The sequence below is a fragment of the Bombina bombina genome, chromosome 4 (assembly GCF_027579735.1).
Source record: "Bombina bombina isolate aBomBom1 chromosome 4, aBomBom1.pri, whole genome shotgun sequence".
Lineage (NCBI taxonomy): Eukaryota > Metazoa > Chordata > Amphibia > Anura > Bombinatoridae > Bombina > Bombina bombina.
The window spans coordinates 592,073,599-592,096,386 of NC_069502.1; the positions used below are offsets into that span (position 1 = coordinate 592,073,599).

Below are 22,788 nucleotides of genomic sequence, written 5' to 3' on the forward strand. Positions count from 1 at the left end.
CTTTACCACATATATTCCGCTGAATCTTGAGCCCCCCATTTTTTTAACTTCAACCCCATGCTATTCCACCAGACCTTTGTAAGTGGAGAGAGACTTCCAAGTGAACACATGCTAAACAGTCTATCTGGAGTAAAGGGTTTCTTAGAAAAAACTTCTTTATTCAAGAATTCTTTTTTTTTTTTTTTACTTTTATGTTAGTCATCAAGGAAGAACATATAGGATCATCTTCTTTTTTTCCTTGATAGATGCCTAGGGTATTAACCTCAGGTTCAATCACTCAACATATCAAGGAGTAAGATCAATAAATACTCTATTCTCTATCTCTACCTTAGCTGGGGGATGAATATAAATTACTAAACTTTCCTAAGGCTGGTTCAGTGGCAGCAGCAATGAAAACCACACAAAACACTTTAACATATAATAATTAATATAATTTATTACAATAAACACCTACATAATTTAAAGGTATAAAATATTACATTTTGATATATGAATAAAATGATATGATAATATCTATGGCCAATTAATATGGAGGCAGTATAATAGTGACTATAATATGAAGGTGTATACAAAATGATCATGTTTGAACAGGTCTTAATATAAGACTGGAATACAGAATACATTGTACAGCAGTGCAAAGACTACAGCACTGGCATCCATGCATTTTTTAGATACTTGATTACCTCCTGCTATACTACTTACCTGATTTCATTGTTGTGTTAGACAGGGTAACTGGGGAAACAAAGGCAACATAGCCATAGCTCAGAGATCTTTAAGAGGAAACCCAAGGACTAATTTGAAATGCCTGTGACATTGCATGGCTTCTCATGAGTCAGAGCATGGTTTAATTATTACAGTAGTGAGCATATGCTGTACTGAAACCAGTAACAATTATTTAATGTGTGCAAAAATAAACAAAAACAAAATTTATGCTTACATGATAAATGTCTTTCTCTTGTGGTGTATCCAGTCCACGGGTTCATCCATTACTTGTGGGATATTCTCCTTCCCAACAGGAAGTTGCAAGAGGACACCCACAGCAGAGCTGTCTATATAGCTCCTCCCCTAACTGCCACTCCCAGTCATTCGACCGAAGACAAGCCAGAAAAAAGGAGAAACTATAGGGTGCAGTGGTGACTGTAGTTTAAAAATAAAAAACACCTGCCTTAAAGTGACAGGGCGGGCCGTGGACTGGATACACCACAAGAGAAAGAAATTTATCAGGTAAGCATAAATTTTGTTTTCTCTTGTAAGGTGTATCCAGTCCACGGGTTCATCCATTACTTGTGGGATACCAATACCAAAGCTTTAGGACACGGATGAAGGGGGGGACAAGGCAGGAACTTAAACGGAAGGCACCACTGCTTGCAAGACCTTTCTCCCAAAAATAGCCTCAGAGGAAGCAAAAGTATCAAATATGAAGAATTTAGAAAAAGTATGAAGCGAAGACTAAGTCGCCGCCTTACAAATCTGTTCAACAGAGGCCTCATTTTTAAAAGCCCATGTGGAAGCTACCGTTCTAGTGGAATGAGCTGTAATTCTTTCAGGAGGCTGCTGGCCAGCAGTCTCATAAGCTAAACGGATTATGCTTCTCAGCCAAGAAGAAAGAGAAGATGCCGAAGCCTTTTGGCCTCTCCTCTGTCCAGAGTAGACAACAAACAATGAAGATGTTTGACGAAAATCCTTAGTAGCTTGTAAATAAAACTTTAAAGTACGAACCACGTCAAGATTGTGTAATAGACGTTCCTTCTTTGAAGAAGGATTAGGACACAGTGACGGAACAACAATCTCCTGATTGATATTCTTATTAGATACCACCTTCGGAAGAAACCCAGGTTTGCTATGCAAAACTACCTTATCTGCATGGAAGATCAGATAAGGGGAATCACACTGTAAGGCAGATAACTCTGAAACTCTTCGAGCCGAAGAGATAGCTACCAAAAACAGAACTTTCCAAGATAAAAGCTTGATATCTATGGAATGCAGAGGTTCAAACGGAACCCCTTGAAGAACTTTAAGAACCAAATTTAAACTCCATGGCGGAGCAACAGGTTTAAACACAGGCTTGATTCTAACTAAAACCTGACAAAACGCCTGAACGTCTGGAACATCTGCCAGATGCTTGTGCAGAAGAATAGACAGAGCAGAAATCTGTCCCTTTAAGGAACTAGCTGACAATCCCTTCTCCAATCCTTCATGGAGAAAGGATAATAATCCTGACCCTTGGATTCACACCAATGAAGATATTTACACCATATCTTATGATAGATTTTCCTGGTGACAGGCTTTCGAGCCTGAATTAAGGTATCAATGACCGACTAGGAGAAACCACGTTTTGATAAAATCAAGCGTTCAATCTCCAAGCAGTCAGCCGCAGAGAAATTAGATTTGGGTGTTTGAATGGACCTTGGAGTAGAAGGTCCTGCCTCAGCGGCAGAGTCCATGGTGGAAAGGATGACATGTCCACCAGATCTGCATACCAAGTCCTGCATGGCCACGCAGGTGTTATCAAAATCACCGAAGCTCTCTCCTGCTTGATCTTGGCAATCAGATGAGGGAGGAGAGGAAATGGTGGGAACACATAAGCCAGGCTGAAGGACCAGGGCACTGCTAGAGCATCTATCAGTGCTGCCTGGGGATCCCTTGACCTGGACCAGTAACAAGGAAGCTTGGCGTTCTGACGAGACGCCATCAGATCCAGTTCTGGTTTGCCCCATAGTTGAATCAGCTGGGCAAATACCTCCGGATGGAGCTCCCACTCCTCCGGATGAAAAGTCCGCCGACTTAGAAAATCCGCCTCCCAGTTCTCTACTCCTGGGATATGGATAGCTGAGAGATGGCAAGAGTGAACCTCTGCCCATAGAATTATCTTTGACACCTCCAACATTGCCAGGGGGCTTCTTGTTCCCCCCTGATGGTTGATATAGGCTACAGTTGTGATATTGTCCGACTGAAATCTGATGAACCTGACCGCAGCTAGTTGAGGCCAAGCCTGAAGAGCATTGAATATCGCTCTCAGTTCCAGAATGTTTATCGGAAGGAGGGCTTCCTCCTGAGTCCACGAACCCTGAGCCTTCAGGGAGTTCCAGACTGCGCCCCAGCCCAGAAGGCTGGCATCTGTCGTCACTATAGTCCACTCTGGCCTGCGGAAACTCATTCCCCTGGACAGATGGACCCGAGATAACCACGAGAGAAGAGAATCCCTGGTCTCTTGATCCAGATTTAGTAGAGGGGACAAATCTGTGTAGTCCCCATTCCACTGATTAAGCATGGAAAGTTGCAGTGGTCTGAGATGTAGGCAGGCAAATGGAACTATGTCCATTGCCACTACCATTAGGCCGATTACTTCCATACACTGAGCCACTGACGGCCGAGAAGTGGAATGAAGAGCACGGCAGGAAGTTAGAAGCTTTGATAACCTGACCTCTGTCAGAAAATTTTTAATTTCTACTGAATCTTTCAGTGTTCCTAGGAAGGAAACTCTTGTGAGAGGGGAGAGAGAACTCTTTTCTTTGTTCACCTTCCACCCGTGAGACCTCAGAAAGGCCAGAACAATGTCCGTATGGGACTTGGCGATTTGAAAAGTCGAGGCCTGTATCAGAATGTCGTCTAGGTAAGGAGCCACCGCTATGCCCCGAGGCCTTAGAATCGCCAGTAGGGACCCTAGAACCTTTGTAAAGATTCTTGGTGCCGTGGCTAACCCGAAGGGAAGAGCCATAAACTGGTAATGCCTGTCTAAGAAGGCAAACCTGAGGAACTGATGATGATCTCTGTGAATCGGCATGTGGAGATAAGCATCCTTCCAGTCCACGGTAGTCATATATTGACCCTCCTGGATCATAGGGAGGATGGTTCGGATAGTCTCTATCTTGAAGGATGGGACCCTGAGAAATTTGTTTAGAATCTTGAGATCCAAGATTGGTCTGAAAGTTCCCTCTTTTTTGGGAACTATAAACAGATTTGAATAGAAGCCCTGCCCCTGTTCCTCCCTTGGAACTGGGTGGATCACTCCCATAACCAGTAGGTATTGAACACAACGTAAGAATGCCTCTCTCTTTATCTGGTTTACAGATAATTGTGAGAGATGAAATCTCCCCTTTGGAGATGAAGCTTTGAAGTCCAGAAGATATCCCTGGGAAACAATCTCTAATGCCCAGGGATCCTGGACATCTCTTGCCCAAGCCTGGGCGAAGAGAGAAAGTCTGCCCCCTACTAGATCCGGTCCCAGCAGGTTTTTTGGCCTGCTTCCCCTTGTTCCAAGCCTGGTTCAGTCTCCAGACTGGTTTGGACTGGGCGAAATTTCCCTCTTGTTTTGCATTAGAGGAAGCTGAAGCTGCGCCACTCTTGAAGTTTCGAAATGAACGAAAATTATTCTGTTTGGTCCTTAATTTATTGGACCTATCCTGAGGAAGGGCATGACATTTTCCTCCAGAAATATCAGAAATGATCTCCTTCAGGCCCGGCCCGAATAGGGTCTGTCCTTTGAAGGGGATGTTAAGAAGCTTAGACTTTGAAGTAACGTCTGCTGACCAGGACTTAAGCCATAGCACCCTGCGCGCCAGAATGGCAAAACCTGAATTCTTAGCCGTTAGTTTGGTTAGATGAAAAACGGTGTCAGAAATAAAGGAATTAGCTAACTTGAGAGCTTTAATCCTGTCTAAAATATCATCTAACGGGGTCTCCACCTGTAGAGCCTTCTCAAGAGACTCGAACCAAAAAGCCGCTGCAGCAGTAACTGGGGCAATGCATGCAAGAGGCTGGAGAATAAAACCTTGATGGATAAAAATTTTCTTAAGGAGACCCTCCAATTTTTTATCCATAGGATCTAAGAAAGCACAACTGTCCTCGACGGGGATAGTTGTACGCTTAGCTAGGGTAGAAACAGCACCCTCCACCTTAGGGACTGTCTGCCACGAGTCCCGTATAGCAACATCTATGGGAAACATCTTTTTAAAAGCAGGAGGGGGAGAGAACGGAACACCTGGTCTATCCCATTCCTTAGTAATAATTTCCGAGAACCTCTTAGGGACTGGAAAGACATCAGTGTAAATAGGCACTGAAAAGTATTTGTCCATTTTACAAAATTTCTCTGGAACTACAATGGGGTCACAGTCATCCAGAGTCGCTAAAACCTCCCTGAGCAATAAGCGGAGGTGTTCAAGCTTAAATTTAAAGGCTGTCATTTCAGAATCGGACTGATCCCAGTCATTGTTAAATCACTGCATCAGGCTTACCTCAATTATACAAGGCTCTGTCAGCATTTTCTAGGCCTTATCATCTCTCTAGAAATAAATATATTGAACATACCTCAAAGCAGTTAATCTGCAAACCGTTCCCCCAACTGAAGTCTTTCCCATACTCTTCAGTTATGCGTGAGAACAGCAATGGACCTTAGTTACAAACCGCTAAGATCATCAACCTCCAGGCAGATTCTTCTTCTAAGTTCTGCCTGGGAGTAAAACAGTACGACGCCGGTACAGTTTAAAAATAACAAACTCTTGATTGAAGGTAAAAACTACACTAAGTCACCACATATCTCTTATGCTTCCTATCTTGTCGAGAGTTGCAAGAGAATGACTGGGAGTGGCAGTTAGGGGAGGAGCTATATAGACAGCTCTGCTGTGGGTGTTCTCTTGCAACTTCCTGTTGGGAAGGAGAATATCCCACAAGTAATGGATGAACCCGTGGACTGGATACACCTTATAAGAGAAATTAAATGCTCTTCTGGCTGAGTAAAACTGCACCTACCACTACCTTACACAGAATAAGTAGAAACAGAACTGCTATTAACAGGAAGGAGTGGAAGAGCAGTGAAGACTCTTGGTAAGGTTGTTTAAAATGATAGTAAACTTAAAAGGACACTGAACCCAAATTTTTTCTTTTGTGATTCAGATAGAGCATGCAATTTTAACCAACTTTGTAATTTACTCCTACTATAATTTTTTCTTCGTTCTCTTGCTATCTTTATTTGAAAAAGAAGGCATCTAAGCTTTTTTTTGTTTCAGTACTCTGGACAGCACTTTTTTATTGGTGGATTAATTTATTCACCAATCAGCAAGAACAACCCAGGTTGTTCACCAAAAATGGGCCGGCATCTAAACTTACATTCTCGCATTTCAAATAAAGATACTAAGTGAATGAAGAAAATTTGATAATAGGAGTAAATTAGAAAGTTGCTTAAAATTGCATGCTCTATCTGAATCACGAAAGAAAAAAAATCTGGGTTCAGTGTCCCTTTAAGGGAAAGTAATTCAAGATGTTGAATCCTTGTCACTGTACTTGTTAAACTGTTAAATTCCGTTCCGATAATACTACACAGTTCACTCTCCTCTGCCAGCCCACTTGAAACTACTATTTTTTTTAGCGGTGATGTTTTTACAGCTCGACCAATCCGAGTGTAAGCCATATTGCAAGCCTTAATGTGAGCCATATGGCATATTCGCAGACTGGTCGAGCTTTAAATATGTTACTGCTAAAAAAATTTGTAGTTTTCAGTGGGCCATCAGAGGAGAGTAAACCAAGCAGTATTATAGGAATGGAATTTAACAACTGCTAAAATGGAAAAAAAAAGTATACACTTGTACAGTGACAATGATTACAAATCTTGAATTACCTTACCTTAAGTTTACCATCACTTTAACTACTCCAAAATGCATGAAACATACAGCCTACTAGTTTTTGAACATATTACTATGAGAGCATAAAGAAAATCAATAAACCAGTAGGGATGGGAGAAAGTAAAATGTCTTCTAGATGATAGTTATCTGGCAGTCCATACTTATAGTTTTCAATTATCTTCCAGGTTGGTTTCTGAGTGCTAATTTTCATCTTTAATATTAATCTAAAATTTTCATCCAATGACATTAGAGAGATAGTATAGTCAAAGTTAAACTTTCATGATTCAGATAGAGCATGCAATTTTAAGCAACTTTCTTAATTTACACCTATTATCAATTTTTCTTCGTTCTCTTGGTACCTTTATTTTAAAAAGCTGGAATGTAAAGCTTAGAAGCCGGCCCATTTTTGGTTCAGAACCTGGGTAGCTCTTGCTGATTGGATGGTTACATTTAGAAACCAATTAGCAAGCGCTACCCAGGTGTTGAACTTTTTTTTACATTCCAGCTTTTTAAAATAAAGATACCAAGAGAACGAAGAAAAATTGATAATTGGTGTAAATTAGAAAGTTGCTTAAAATTGCATACTCTATCTGAATATTTTTGGTTAGACTATCCCTTTAAGTAGTACAAATTAAGTTGGAAAAATTATAAATGTTTAAAGCAAAAGCTATATAGTTGTAAGTTCCCACGAGAATAGGCCCTCAATCCCTCCTGTATGTGTTTGTAAATATTATCCTGTCTCTTACAAGTCTTATATTGTGCGGAATATGTTGGCACTTCCTAAATAAAGTATAATAATAATAATAATAATATGGCCATAATAACTAGATGTATTAATGGTATGTAAATGCTTAACGAAAATAAAGTAGTTATGCAAGACGCTCTCAAATTATATATTTCATTCATAATATGCAGGTCCTCTGGTACAACGTTTCCTTTGTTAATATAATTATAAAAAAGGCATTGAAATAATTTGAACTCAACACACTTGACAAATATTGCACTGCAGACAAAGAATGTTTATTGTACAGAGCAACTCAATGTACATAAGTGTAACTGCATGGAATGAACTATTTGCATACGCCCAATCAGATTTTGTGGGTCATTTTCCCTATAAATGTAAACAAGATAGTAATTTCATATTAACAGCTTCAAAAGTATAATAGTATAAATGCAATTCTTGTTATTAATATATATCTTTTTCACTACTGAATGCAGATTGACTGTATTGCAATTTGCTTAAAATCATATATTAATTTAACGACATGTATATCTTTAAAAAACAAAATGTAAGAAGAAAAATACCTAGAGCCTTCTGATAAGGCAATGATAATTAACATACAAGGTTAATCCTCAATTATTTAGTTTGATCCCAAACTTAATGGTTTCCCATTTCAACAAGGATGTATAGGATATGTTTTTACACAGTGATGTTGTGCGGCCAAACAATGCACAAATAGTTTGCAAATATTAATTACAAAAGGCAACATTCTGTAAGGCCTGTTTGGCAATACTTGTTCAAGAAGATCCTGTGAATCCATTTACATTTCTAAATATGTTGAGGTTGAAAGTTGATTCTTCTGAGGGAAGCATCAAGCAGTTTTTTTTTCAGTCCAGAGTGACTTAACAGCTGTCTTCACAACACAGCTCGTCCCACAGCATTGAGATCAGGTTACTTGTGTCCTGGGTTATCTAAGGCACTAGAGACCTCAGAGTTGACCTGGGCTGATATACTGGCTGGAATAATGTTTAGATATACATCATACTGCTGGTCCATGCCTAGATAGCTATCGCTCATCAGATAGAGAGTGTAGATATACCTATGGAACATAAAAAAAAACCCATTATGCAGCTCTGAAAACCATTGCAATTATAGTGTTAATAGAAATATAGATGGTGCCCAATGATCATGATTGCTTGAATTACCATCCTATAAAGCACTGCGTCAGAATAAGGTATTAGCTACAAATATAATTATAAAAAACGTACAGTCTAGGTGAATATTTAAATCTAAATTATTTGCTTATGTTCCCAAACTTTAAACACAAATTGAAAACAAATACTTACTAAAGTGTGCCAAATAACACTGTTCTTTAGTGTTTGTCCAGTAAAATTAAGGGACAGTAGAATTCATAAAATCAATGGCAGAACCCCAGGATACATGTACCCTAACCAGTGATCTTGCAGATGTAATATGTGGATTAATATACTGCAGAGTATGAAGAATAATGCAGCTGTAGGACCCTTCGATATTACATGACGAACCACCCTTACCAATCATTATCCATGGAAGTGTAGAGACTAAGATTTTTTTTTTAATATTGTAGAGGTCTGAAATCTATAAATTAACTTATTATTGTCCAATAATTGCTTGACCCTTCTTTACTCCATTGGAAACAATACACATTGTACAGCATCCAAGTACCTGATTGGCTGGACAAAGTAAAACTAATGTGTGGGGTTGTTGGCTGACACTGTACAATAATAGAAACAGCATATTCTCTCTAGAACACTTTACAGGACATGCCTTAAAATGGGTTAAATTATCAAGAATACACATGCGTGCATACTGCATGTACCATCAATATCTGCACTCATTTTCTACAAACTGTATTAAATTCATGTTGACGTACCTTCCAACATTTTCAGGAGTGTAAAATGCCACAGATACTGTATTCTTGTTTCTAACATATCCAATTCTTTTTAGTGCAACAAGTTCTTTTTTGTCAACTTCACCCAAGATCAAAAACCATCCCTCATCCTTGGCCTTGGGAAATTTTGAGGCGATTGCTTTGCTGTCTTGTTTTCCCTAGATTCAGAAGAAATCCATACTTTATAAATATATCATTATAAGCACAAGTTAAAAACAAACAGTTAATCCAGAGTGTTTATCTGGCTCGATCACAAAAGTGTTGCTTATATACAGAAGCAATAAAACAAAACAAAAAACAGCACTAGAACACAAAAGTTCTTGCTCCAACTTGAAATAAAGTTTACGTTTTCAAATAATGTCAATGTTAACATTAAAATAAAATGTTGTCCTCAACAATGACCTCCTCTTGAATTTAGTTTCTGAAGATCTGTTTGGTAAGTAGTAGGGCTTTTCTTACTTTTTTACAACTGAATGACTAGAACTTTTTTATAATCTTTAGTTTGAACCCCCCTAATATATGATAAATAAAATGGCGGGGACCTTGACAATACAAGACAGGGCCCTATCAGATACGTTATCTGATCTGTGTAAGTTTTGTTAAGGTAAGAGCATTTTTAATTCTGAACTGTGAAAAGTCTTTAAAAAAATAACTCTGGACCACAGCAATAAGTGTTACACATTCAGCTTACAATTTATAAATTTTTTCCATGTCATCATGATCCTAGATAAGCAAGCATTTCACTAGGTAAATTTTAGAGTCAGATAAAAAAAGTGTTGGAAAACAAGCACTTTATGCAAATTATTTGTACTGATTTGTTTATTCTTAAAGCATGCACAAAATCCTCAATCAAAACCTCTTCTATAGTCTAATTTTTGGGGGGACATGTACATAATGTAAGACTATTTATAACATCATATGAGTCACAGTGGTGGTTCAATAGGCTTATCAATCCATTTTTCATAGAACCCCAAATTATTATTAGTTTTCCAGTCAGGCGGATGTTGTCAGAAGTTGAAAGATACAATATCAATAAAAAAAAACATGGAGAAAATAAACCAATAAAATATTTGATAAGATAGCAAGAAATACGAATGTGCAAGTGCATTTTGCTAATCATAGAGTGGTAAGAATGTTGACTATTGTCCAGAGGCGTAACTAGAAACCACAGGGCCCAGGTGCAAGAATCTAAGAAGGGGCCCCCCCACTGCCCCTCCCCCTCCAAAAAAGGGTGAATTTAATACATATATATATATTTGTTTTACATTTTACACAGAAAAAAAATGGGAATCAGATTACGTCTGCCCACAGTCTGTGAGATGGCCTGACCCCCTATTACTGTATATATATATATAGTGACACTATTTAACCCCCAGTACTGTATATAATAAGTTAGTGACACAGTCTGTAATCTGCCGGTGAGATGGCTGGCCTGACCCTACCCGCCCAGTACTTTATAAAGTGACCACAGTAGTCAGTGACATGGTCCACCCCCCCCATACTGTATATAGTGGTACTGTATAGTGACACTGTTTACCCCCTGCCCCCCCCCATGCTATAGTAACAAGATCTGTAATTTGCTGGTTCCACAAACATACACACATACATACATGCATAAATACACACACAGTCACATACATACACACACACAAACACCAATTGGTAAAACAGAAACACTAACCCCTGTAGTCATGTCACACTCACATGATATCAGTGCAGGCAGTGGTAGGTTAACGTTTTTTATAAAAAAAAAAAAAAAAAATTTAAGATGGGTCCCCACCCTCAGGGGCCCAGTCGCACCTGCGACCTCTGCACCCCCTGTAGTTTCGCCCCTGCTATTGTCACTAGATATAGTAGGCTCTATCACTAAAAGGGTTTTGCTATATTCCATGCTTGAATAGATAATTTTATCAAAGCTTGTCATGATAATCCAGATCAATAAGTATCTTAATGAGCTAATTAATGTTAATAAGAGCAACATTTATTGAAGTTAAAGGGGTCATTAAAGTCATATTTTATTTATGTATCAGAAATGATTCACTGCATTGAAGATGTCTGAATGCACAATGCATGTTGTAAATTTATTTTGTTAGTAAAATATGTACTGTTGAATGTTATTTATCTTATTTCCTTTGCTGTGGCAAATTAGGGGCAGCTACAAATGAGCTTCTGCACATATCTGCCAATCACGTTGCAGCATGCAGGAGTGTCAGGGTTCTGCATTCCCAGAATGCCCTCCAGCCTCTCAGAGGGGAATGGAAACACTATATTAAATAAAGGCAGGCAAAATAAATAAAGTGCATTGTAAATTAGTTTTTAAATCATGCTTAAATAGCATTTTATTGATAGGAAATTTTGAATTTGTCGACCCCTTTATGCTATGGTTCCACTATTGTGCAGCTGTACTGGATGCAGTGTCATAGGGTGAGAGTGAGGTGTTTTAGTGGTGAAAGAAGAGTCACACTATTTCTCCAGAAAATTCAAACATAGTAATCTTACTTTGAGTATAAATTTATATTTCTAAAGGATAAGGCTAGATTACGAGTGACGCGCTATCTTTTGCACACAAATTATATTGGGTTTTCGTGGCCAATTATGCACAAGTTAAATTCCACTCAAAGTTGAAAGCAAATGCGAATGCCTGAGCACAATTGCGATTTACGCTAGAATGATTACTACAACCTCGGAGCACTGATTAAAGGGCCATGATATCTAAATGTTTAAACACTTGAAAGTGATGCAGCATAGCTGTAAAATGCTGACTACATAATATCACCTGAACATCTTTATGTAAAAAGAAAGATATTTTACCTCAAAGTATTCACACCACATAGTAAAGGACTTTAAAGGGACAGTTTACTCAAAAATGTTCTCCCCTTTAATTTGTTCCCAATGATCCACTTTACTTGCTGGAGTGTATTAAATTGTTTACAAGTAGCTCATTTACCCTTATATTGGCATTTGAAATAGTAGATTTAGCCAGTGGTATCCCCACCTATTCTGAAAGTTTGTGGCCGCAGGTCCAAGCTATAGATAAGCTTTGTAAACACAGCCAGCAGAAGAAATTATACTCCCAGTGGGATATAGCAGAGATAAGGTAACAAAATGTTGATTTTCTATTGTTCTCTCCAAGTATTGGTGATTGTTTTATGGACAAATATAAGATAAAGAAGCAGCTATATTTACACAATGTGATACAGTAATGAGATCTGATTATACCTACAAGCTCAACCCATTTTATTAGGTTGTGGCTTCAAAACACAAAATCAGAGCTTTAATATACACAAAAAAAAAAACTTAAAAAGCTAATTTTCATACATTTTTACTCTGCAGTTGGTAAAAAAAGCAATTGTAAACACATTAAGGGAAAAACTATTTTATAGTATACTGTCCCTTTAAGCAGCAAATCAATATGCCTGAACAGGCAATGGAGCGTGCCTTGTGCACACTCACGTTATTTCCCTATTCAGTTTAAGGAAGTTTACTATGAAGTCTCATGAGAGTTAAGTGAAATCTCATGAGATCACAGTAAAAGAGTTCATGACCTCAGCACTGCTGATGCTGATTGGCTGCAGTTTATTTCTTCCTTTTTTTTTTACCTGCAGTTGGGCAGTAACTGAAGTATAACTTTTTACACAGCACATACTCTGGTGAGCTGAGTAAGTTGTGAGGTAAAATATCTTCTTTTTTTACATAGAGATGCTCAGGTGATGTTTTCCTGTCAGCCTTTTACAGTTATGCTGCATCACTTTCAAGTCATTTAGCATATGAGTACTATGTCCCCTTAACTGTTATGTTCAACAAAAAGTGTCACAAAACACATAAAAAATACATTTAAAAGTACAGTTACACTCAGAATAACACTAATAAAAATTAGGGCTCAAAGATATGAGGTCTCAGGTGTTAGAAAAAAAAAAGCACTGCAAAGGGCTTTAACAGAGATACATACATGTCTAGATATGTATATATATATATATATATATATATATATATATATATATATATATATATATATATATATATATATATATATATATATATATATATATATATATATATATATATATATATATATATATATATATTGTCCAGCATAAACAAATCAATCCTCCAGATGCAGCCACCTGGGTGAAAATATAGCCAGTAATAAATTCTCCAAAAAAAACTGCACTCAGGATTTGATAAATCAAATAAAGTCAGCTTTAATGGATGACGTTTCAGGGAACGATCTTCCCTTTCCTCAGATCAAAAAAACAGTGAATAATAGTGAACACAATAACACTTTATGTGTACATTTGCTTACCCATACCTCCCATTGCAAACAGAAAAAGCGCCAAATGATGTGCTTGGAACGCAACCTTGCGTTCCATTCAAACCCAAAACAGAAGCGCAACGGCTCCCCACTTCCCGTTTCGCTGGGTGAACATTTTCAACAATGTAACCAAAAAACTATTTACTACTAATATTACTAAGTGACATATTGGTGTACTCCACACCCACAATGTGCAGAAACAAGCCTAAAATGCCATCTACCTTGGTATTGTGTAATTCGTCAGACCGGAAGTGATGATAATGTCACTTTCGGTTTCTTCTTGTGTACCACACTAAATTGTCATGGTCTGTTCCCATACTTAGACCAACACTTAAAGGTTCCTCATAATAACATAGTAACTGTACATAATGACCATATGTCACCTGGGCATCCTTTTAGGAAGGATTTGAAAGATTCATACCTCTATGACCTTAAGTCCATCTGTGCCCATTGATATAGGATTCTACTTGAATAGGGGTGCAAATACATTTAATCTACCAAGATCCTATTTCCCCTCCATTACAGGCAAATATTAGTGACGCTAGGGATATTAACCACATACCCCTATCTGTATATATAATCATAAAAACTATGTAGCTAAAAAGAAAACAAAAAAAATAATAAGCATAAAACAAAGATAGCACTGCATCTCCTCTTGAATGTCCTGCATATGTATATAACGTCAATTAATGCCTCCATGGCACACCAAAAGTCTACATATTGTCCATATTCCAATAAACATAATAAAATAAGCCCCTTAACATATAGATCCTTATCATGTATGTCTCCCAGACTCCAGGTAATGTGGTTAATGTCTGTATTAAAGGGTGACTCCCTCAAGCAGGTAATTAAGAAATCCCCACCAGAGGATCTCCTCCACTGGATCAGGGTTTCCCTGTGAGCCCCCTAGTGTGCGGGTAACACCCCCAGATATCACCCGCCCACCAAGGCCACATCATACCATGCTAGATCACTGCACCCTAGGTTTGTGTCAGACTAAATTAACACCTTGAAGTCTGGTATAGAATTCAACCCTCCTGGTACAATGGTTCCAAGCCTATAGATCCACTGGGCTTCCCGGGATAGGAGGATTTTGTCCCGATTTCCACCTCGGTCTGATCGATGCCACTAAGTGTTTTTGTTCCACACAATGTCGTGCCACAGGTTGGTCCGACGAACCTTTTACAAGTGCCTGGTGTATAGCCAGTCTGTGATTCGCCATGCATTCTCTCAGGGTTCCCTTCATTTTACCCACATAGAATTTTGAGCACGGGCACATGAGCAAATAGACCACATGGGTAGTGGTGCAGGTGATTGAGTGCCTGATGGTATACACCTTATTAGTATGGGGGTGATGAAATTTCTTTGTTGCAATAAGTCCATTGCATGTCATGCAACCCACACAACAAGAACTTCCCTTGATGTTTATCTTTTGTTTCTTCTGATAGCACTGTTTGGGATCTGTACGTAACAACAGGTCACAAAGATTTGTGCTCCTTTTGAATCCCACCATGGGGTTGAGTTCCTTACTGAATCCGAGCTTAGGGTCAGAAGACAAAACTGGCCAGTGTCTTCTTAGAATCTTTAATAGTGCCAGGGGTATAGGTGGTCACCATGATCATCCTATTAGATTCTAGATTCTTCTTCTCTTTGTTTATCAATTCGTTCTGTGTGTATTGTTGGACTGTGTCAAGAATAGGACCCATCATGTTCTGTTTGTACCCCCTCTGGAGGAACTTCTTCCTAGTATCTTCCAACTGGGAGACCCCTGTGTATAAATAGAATTGTTGTGGATGGTTCTAACCATTTGTGATTTGACAATACCCTGAAATAGTGTGGGTGGATGACAGCTATCAGCTCTAAGGATAGAAATACGATCTGTTGATTTTTTTTATATAAAGTAGTCCCAAATTTGGGGCCAATCTTGAAAATCTCTAAGTCCAAGAAGCTCACACTTTGGCTGTCTGATGTCATTTTAAAGCGTACTGTCGTGTCCGTGTTATTAAGAGTATTAAACCACAATTGTAGGGAGTCCATACCACTCTGCCAGATCAGGAAGATGTTGTCTATATATCTTCGGTAGAAGACGATATCGACATCTCCCAGAGCTAAACAAAGCTATTTTCGAATTCCGACATAAAAATATTGGCATATGATGGGCCCATATTTGACCCCATTGCCGTGCCAGCGGTCTGTACATAAAAGTCATTTTTGAACCGAAAATAATTTTGTTTGAGGCAAAATTCTATTAGGGTCATTACATATTCCACTGGAGGGCCAATGTACTGAGTATCTCCAAGTATCTGGTTCTTAACCGCCAACAGTCCCTTATCATGAGGAATGATAGTATAGAGACTGTTGACGTCCAATGTAACCAACAAATCTCCCTCTTCAATTAAGACATCTAATCAACTGGTTGCTGTCCAATAAAAATGCACGGATCTGTCTCACAATGGGCTGTAGTAAAAAAATCAATGTATTGTGCCACTGGTTGTGTTAATGATTGGACCGCCGAGACAATGGGGCGTCACAGTGTTTTTTGAAGACTCTTGTGCACTTTGGGAATGGTGTATAACGCCTGTATTCTAGGATAGTGTTTAGTGCAAAAGTCACGGATCTGTTCAGGTATAAAACATATATATGTATATATGTATTTACAGACATATACATGTTTTTTCCCAACTTTTTCAGCTCCATCGAAGTCTATGGGAAAGTCTATTTGTTTAAATATAGTTTGTAGATGGCGCTAAAAAGCTGTGGGGGATATTTCTCAAACTAAAATATAGATGTATACGGGTTGACCCTTAATTTTGAGGGGACAACGGATAGTAGAATACAAATAATTTTTCTTAGTGATTGAAAACACTTCACTTCAAAGTAAATATTAACTATTTTATTCTTGATGATTGAAAACACTTCACTTTAAAGTAAATGATAACTATTTTATTCTTAATTTATAAGGTTTTAGCACAATCTTAAAATAAATATACAATGGATTATATTATTCATTCAACATACCTCATTCATAACATTCGTCCATCAAATTCATCAGTGTAAAAAAATTCATCAATATAAAACATGTATAAACTTTTAAAAAACAATCTGATATTCCTTAAGATAAAATATAACTTTAAATGACCCTCACACAATCTTAAAAGACAGCCGTTAATTAATTGAATACGATCTGACAGTTATACGCCAGGTGCTCAAAACAGTCATTTTTACAAAGTGTCCTTATGAATCCAAATAAATGAAAGACAATAGTGGCAAGTTGTAACTTTAAGTTGCAGATTATATTTTTAAGTGTTAGGGTTGATTCCCTTATAATTTCGTTTAAGATTCGTTTTATTGTGTATATATATGTGAACACAAGCGCTGCTCCTTATTCAGGCATATTGTTCCCAGAATCTCCATATACTGTGTTTTTTATAGTTCCACAAACAAGTGAGCGTTAAGGTTGCATTAAGATTTTACTTATCACAGTCTATTTGTTACCACGACATTATGAATGCGTGAGCGCAAACTTTTTAATTTTAACTTTTAACTATAAAACGTGCGCAAATCTGTCAGCCTAACAAAAAATACTTCTTGAGGTTTTAATGCTCAAACGCGAGGGCAAACTACCGATTGACTCATAATCTAGCCAATAGTCTATTACAAAGTACAAAAAGAGATACATTAAAAGGACTTTAAGCACATAGATTAAATAAGCAATTAGGCATTTCACTTCAAAAGAAAGGATTTAAAATCATTTAACTGTAATTTTAGCACTATTTACAAGGATTGACAAATCAGGAGTGACTCAAGGATACACCTCTTGAAAAGGCTGGTGGATTTCATGTTTGCAGTGTCCAACTAGGGCAGGCATAAATGATCTTGTACTATGAGGTAAGCAATCATTGTTTAGAATGCTGACTCATGTTAATTGCACTATGCCTAAGTATGTTGAAGACACTCCAGCCTCTCTGGAGGTGATGAAATAAGTATACTTTTTAGAGGTATTTTACAGCAAAAGACATATATTATATTACACGAACATATATTACAATGTTTTTATTTTCCTTAATTTAACATTTTACAGGGAGAGAGTTTGAGTTCAACACCCCTTTAATAAACTGTGTCCCTTAAGAGTAGTAGTTAAGATGTTCTGTATTTTTCACACATCCAAAATCATAAACACAGAATTAGTCTGTTAAAATGTATAAAAATAATGTTACAGCAAACAGCAAACCAATGAAAGAAAAGCAGCACAATCAATTCACATACAGATTTAGGAGACACTGATTCATCTGTGTACATTTCCTAGGGAGCAATTAACAAAGCAACTTTATATTTACATACAAAATGTGTGATCTGAAATCCTGCAATACAAAATGCAGTCTATTATTGATTTCAGATTATCACACATAAATTTCTAACAGCGCCTCATATATTTTAAAATCCCACTGAGACTACTGTGTTATTGTTGGATTATAACAGAGATAAAATTGATAGCCCATAACCAACACAATGATTTGTTCTCTAGGAAAACTGGTTGGTTCAATTTGCCTGTAGTTTATTTATTTGTAAACTATTAGGCAGGTATAGAAACATCTTTGTTACAGGTTGTGAATATGTACTATAGGTTTTTGTAATCATGTTTAATCATGATTAGGTTAGCACAACATTATATCTAACAAGACAACTGTATATATTTAAATATAAGCGTTTATGTATTGTTTTGTTTAGCAGAACGATTCTGTATCTATTTAATGTGCTTTACATTTAACTTTGTAAACATTAAAGTGTTTTATTAAATTTAGGCAAATATTCCTAAAGTTTTTTATTCTGGATGCCTTAATATTTTTGTATCAATATTCTAACAACATGTTATATATATTATTGTATACGCTAAAATGACTGCTGTATGTGGTGAATTATGGCTCCCTACAGTCTTTATAGCAAAAAAGATAATATATATTTATCATTAGAATGTAGTAAACTGCTATCAGTTCTGGAGAAGTTACATCAGTTCATGGTATACTTGGTATTATGGAATTTGTATATGTCACAGTCCTGCCTGGGATTGAAACTGAAACTCCTGAATCATAGACTGTTGCCCTGTGCCACCAGAGGACTTTAGATTGTGCTGAAGCATTGGGAGACCTGATGCCTGCACTGGTTGTGCTCTTTAGCTCCAGCTACAGGCAGTTACCTCATCAGCACTGCTATAAAAGGTAGTCTCACAGACCACTTCCTGCCTTGACATTGTCCATCATTGAGTTAGTGCATCTAACCTTGAGTCCCCATTTGCTTTTTTCCTATGGTTCCAGAATTTGGCTTGCCCTCTGACTACTTGCTTGGATTTATTGACCACAACTCTATTGAACAGCTTTGGGATGCTGTTTGCGAGTCAGACCTCTTCCTCCGACATCAGTACCTGACCTCGCAAATGCTATTTTGGCTGAATAGGCATTCCGAAATTTTGTGGAGCAACTGTTATAACGGCAAAAGGGGGAGGGTGCAACTCTATATTATAGGTACAAAACTGTTTTGGACCATAAAAGGTTTAGATTTAGGAATAGTTTTGATTTCAGAATATTTGCATAAGTGAAAGGGGACAGCTTGGTGAGGGGATGGAACCAATTGTAAACAAAAATTTTATAAAAAAAAAAATATATATATATATATATCCTAAGTTAATATTTAATGATCTTTTCTCCCTTTTATGTTTTTTTATGTTACTTTCAGTGTTCTCAAAAGCAGAGCAAATAGCTGGATACAAATGTATTAATCTAGCATAGTTAATTACAACTAAGTAAAAACACAGGAGGTTCAATAAAGTGCTACATCTGCATAAAAACAAAAATGTGAAAAAAGTTTTTTTTGTTTTTTTTTTACTAATTAGTAACTTTAGCAAAACAAAAATTATGCTTACCTGGAGTTCCGGAGGAGGAGCTTATGCACGAGGCTGTGCTGCACAAGCTCTGCTCATCTCCTTCATGCAGGTTACCTTTGGCGGTAGAACACGCGCCAGGTGCCCCAACAGCCGTGGGGGGAATATCGCAACCAGCAGAAACATCACTGGAGGAACTCATATAGCGCTGTTGGAATCTAGCGCTACAGATTACTATACGGTGTGGTGAACCTCACGAAGACCATCTCGCAAGGAGGTCACACACAGAGGAGGATATCAAGAGGCAGTCCCCCCCTCCCACCGGTGCTGCGTGAGGGGGGTAGACAGCCTGAAAACAACACAGGAGACATCACCGGAATTTTGGTCAAGCTACCGGCTTTTCTGCCGCCCAAAGATACAGAACACCTTCTTCTCAATTAGGTCCTGTGCGGCACATATACCTGTCAAAGGCCAGAGAGCGTGTACGCAGAGAAGGCGGAGACAAGGCAACGCACGGCCGGACTGACGGAGAATTGGCTGCTTACCGCACAGGAGTAAAGGCTGCAGCTTGAAGGAAGGCTGTTATCCCGGATCTGTTAAGCTGCTTTGAAGAGCTGCTTTTTTTTTTTTTCACCAGTGCAGCCATCACTTTTTTCCAAGGAGCCGGCTCCCATACTGGGGAGGCACAAGGTATTGCTACTGAACTGGCCGTGAACAGCGTCGAAGAAGGCGGGTTATTGATTTTGCATAACCCTGAGAAACTACAACTACACCGCACGGAACTCGAGGAACTAAAAGATAAGTACTGCTTAACATCATTATTGCAATAGCCCCCCTACTCTGACCCCAACGCTTATTAAACTTACATTTGACTTTACCCTAAACAAGCTTGCTAAAAACTGTTCTGCACTAACAGAGCTTACTCTCAATTGGTGTGCTTTATTATTTTTACACATCGGACAAGACGCACTTACTGCTATAAAATGACTTGCAGATGTTGGGGGCTTAAAACTCTGTTTTCATAGCACCTGAAGCTTTGGGGAATACCTGGACACATTAACTGGAGCTAAGGGAACTGCATGTAAACAACCTAAAGCTAATTGAGTTGAAAGCATTATTTCTTTCTGGTAATGGCCACCAATGTACTAATGGCTTTGGAGAAAGTATTTTCTGAAGTATAAGGCTGATTAACTTGGTTGTAAACTTGCTATAAATAACACGCTTCAGTTTGCTTCATACTAACTTGACCTGGTTATAGTTTGCATGCCCTAACAGGCATACTGCATTAATAGCTTGCAACTAAAAGGACAGCACTCAGCTTATACTAACATCTTTCTACTACTGTTCATTGCATGTTGAATAACCCCAAGACACTTATATACCTGAAAAGTTATTATATAGTGCTATCTTACAAGTGGGCACTAATATTGCATGATATAGAAGTGAAAATTGTAAAGGCAACAATCTAAATAAGTTTCTTAAATAAGTTGCAAAGGTATCCACTTGTAAAACCCACTACACTCTAATTAAAAAGTATCTAGTTCGCATACTCCCAAGAGGTGCTAGCCCTGTCACCTCTTGCAAGCTGTACACACAAGATTATCTACAAGTAAAAATGTACTTGTTAATAAAAAAGAGTTAGGGTTATTGTCTAGATCTGGACCTTTTTGAAAAGCGTCAATGAGCAAAGAGGCTAATCTTTAGGTTTAAGACCAGGTACTGAGTTACTTTTACAAGCAGAAGGAACACATAATTGAATTTCAGAAAGAAGAAGGGGGAAAAAAAAAAAAAAAAATTCTTGATCTCTGGGTTTGTGAACCCTTGGCTTTATCACTGGGGTTTTTTTTTTTTTTTTTTTTTTTTAGACACTGGTCACTAGAGGGGCTCCCCCCTCCTTCCTCCCCCACCCCCCTTTTTTTTTTCTGGGCGGGTTTTTTTCTTTTTTTTTCTCCCCTCCCCATCTCACTTCCCCACAAACACTAACTCTCACGTCCTATTCTTTGCCCCCTTCTTTCTTCCCTCACTCTTTCTCTTTTTTTCTCTTCTCTTCCTCCTTTCTTCACTAATTGCTGCACAAATTACTCCCCCCCCTTTTTTTAGCACTCATCTATGGATAAATTTTTAAACCCACTCGCACACACTAAAAATTTCTCACCAACCATGGCTTCCAGACCCAGAGACAAGAGGAATAAAAACTCAACTGAAACCACAGTTGAATTACACTCAGAATTAGACCCCGTCACAAACTCAAAAGAGGCTATTAACTCACAAATAATTGTAAAAGATATCTTAGAAGCTCTGAACCCCAAATTTGAATCACTTAGAATAGAAATAAAGCAAGATCTACACACACTATCTATGGAGGTTAAGCAATTTTCAATAAGGATCCAAGAAGTAGAGCAAAGGGTGTCTGACCTTGAAGATCAATCGGTCATAAATGATACCAAACTACAGGCACATTCTTCAACTCTTAAGGCCCTCCAGAATAAGATCGAGGACCTAGAAAATAGATCTCGAAGAAATAACATTAGAATAATAGGGGTCCCAGAAACCTTTCAGAGCATAGATCTAGTCCAGTTTGCAGCTGAAGTTTTACCTAAACTTTTAAAGATTCCCCAAGAAACTTTGCCCCTAATGGTCGAGCGAGCTCACAGACTGGGGAGACTTCCCCCATCAAATGGTGACAGACTGAGGTCTAGACCTATAATCGTGAAATACTTGAATTTTCAGGATAAGATCAAGGTCATGCAATTTTCTCGCAAGAATGCTCCTATCCTTTTAGATGGGAACAAAATTTTAGTGTTTCAGGATTTTGCCTATGAAACCTCCCTGAAAAGAAGGGAGCTCTCCCCAATCTGTGGCAGGATGATCAAGGAGGGTTTCACTGCAACGGTTATTTACCCAGCCAGGTTGAAAGTAGAATTTCAGGGCCAGATATATCTCTTTGACACTGCCTCAGAGGCAGAAAAGTTTTTTGAGGGAAAAATTGCTAAGTAACTTGTGTTATTGGTTTAATTGTCTGGTAGACTAAATCTAAACTGATTGATGATACTGTTAATATATAATTGTGATTTGTACTCGGTGGCTTCCAGTATTTGTTCCAGTACTCTTCAGGCATTAGTAGCGAATAAGCATTGTCATGCAGATGACCGGCGCGGGGGGAACAATAGGGGAGAGGGGGGGAACAATAGGGGAGAGGGGGGGGCTCCCCCCCTTCCCCCCCCCCCTTTTTTTTTTTTTTTTCTTTTTTTCTCTCTCTCTCCAACTCTTTAGAAGGGAACAGTAGGAAAAAAAGGGTTAAATTATGTCTAACATAAAAAGGTTGACTTTATC

At 38.1% G+C, this 22,788-nt stretch overlaps 1 protein-coding gene across 1 annotated transcript in view; it reads right to left on the bottom strand.

Annotated features, from left to right (window-relative positions):
* Positions 1-7,615: 7,615 nt before the first annotated feature.
* ASCC3 (activating signal cointegrator 1 complex subunit 3) overlaps positions 7,616-22,788 on the bottom strand; it is a 1,409,126-nt gene continuing 1,393,953 nt past the window's right edge. Inside the window, exons 42-43 of the mRNA XM_053710577.1 lie at positions 9,251-9,426; positions 7,616-8,437 (exon numbers count right to left, since the gene is read on the bottom strand). Coding sequence (XP_053566552.1) covers positions 8,290-8,437; positions 9,251-9,426 — 324 coding nt within the window. The 3' untranslated portion in view covers positions 7,616-8,289. The remainder of the gene's footprint in view (positions 8,438-9,250; positions 9,427-22,788) is intronic.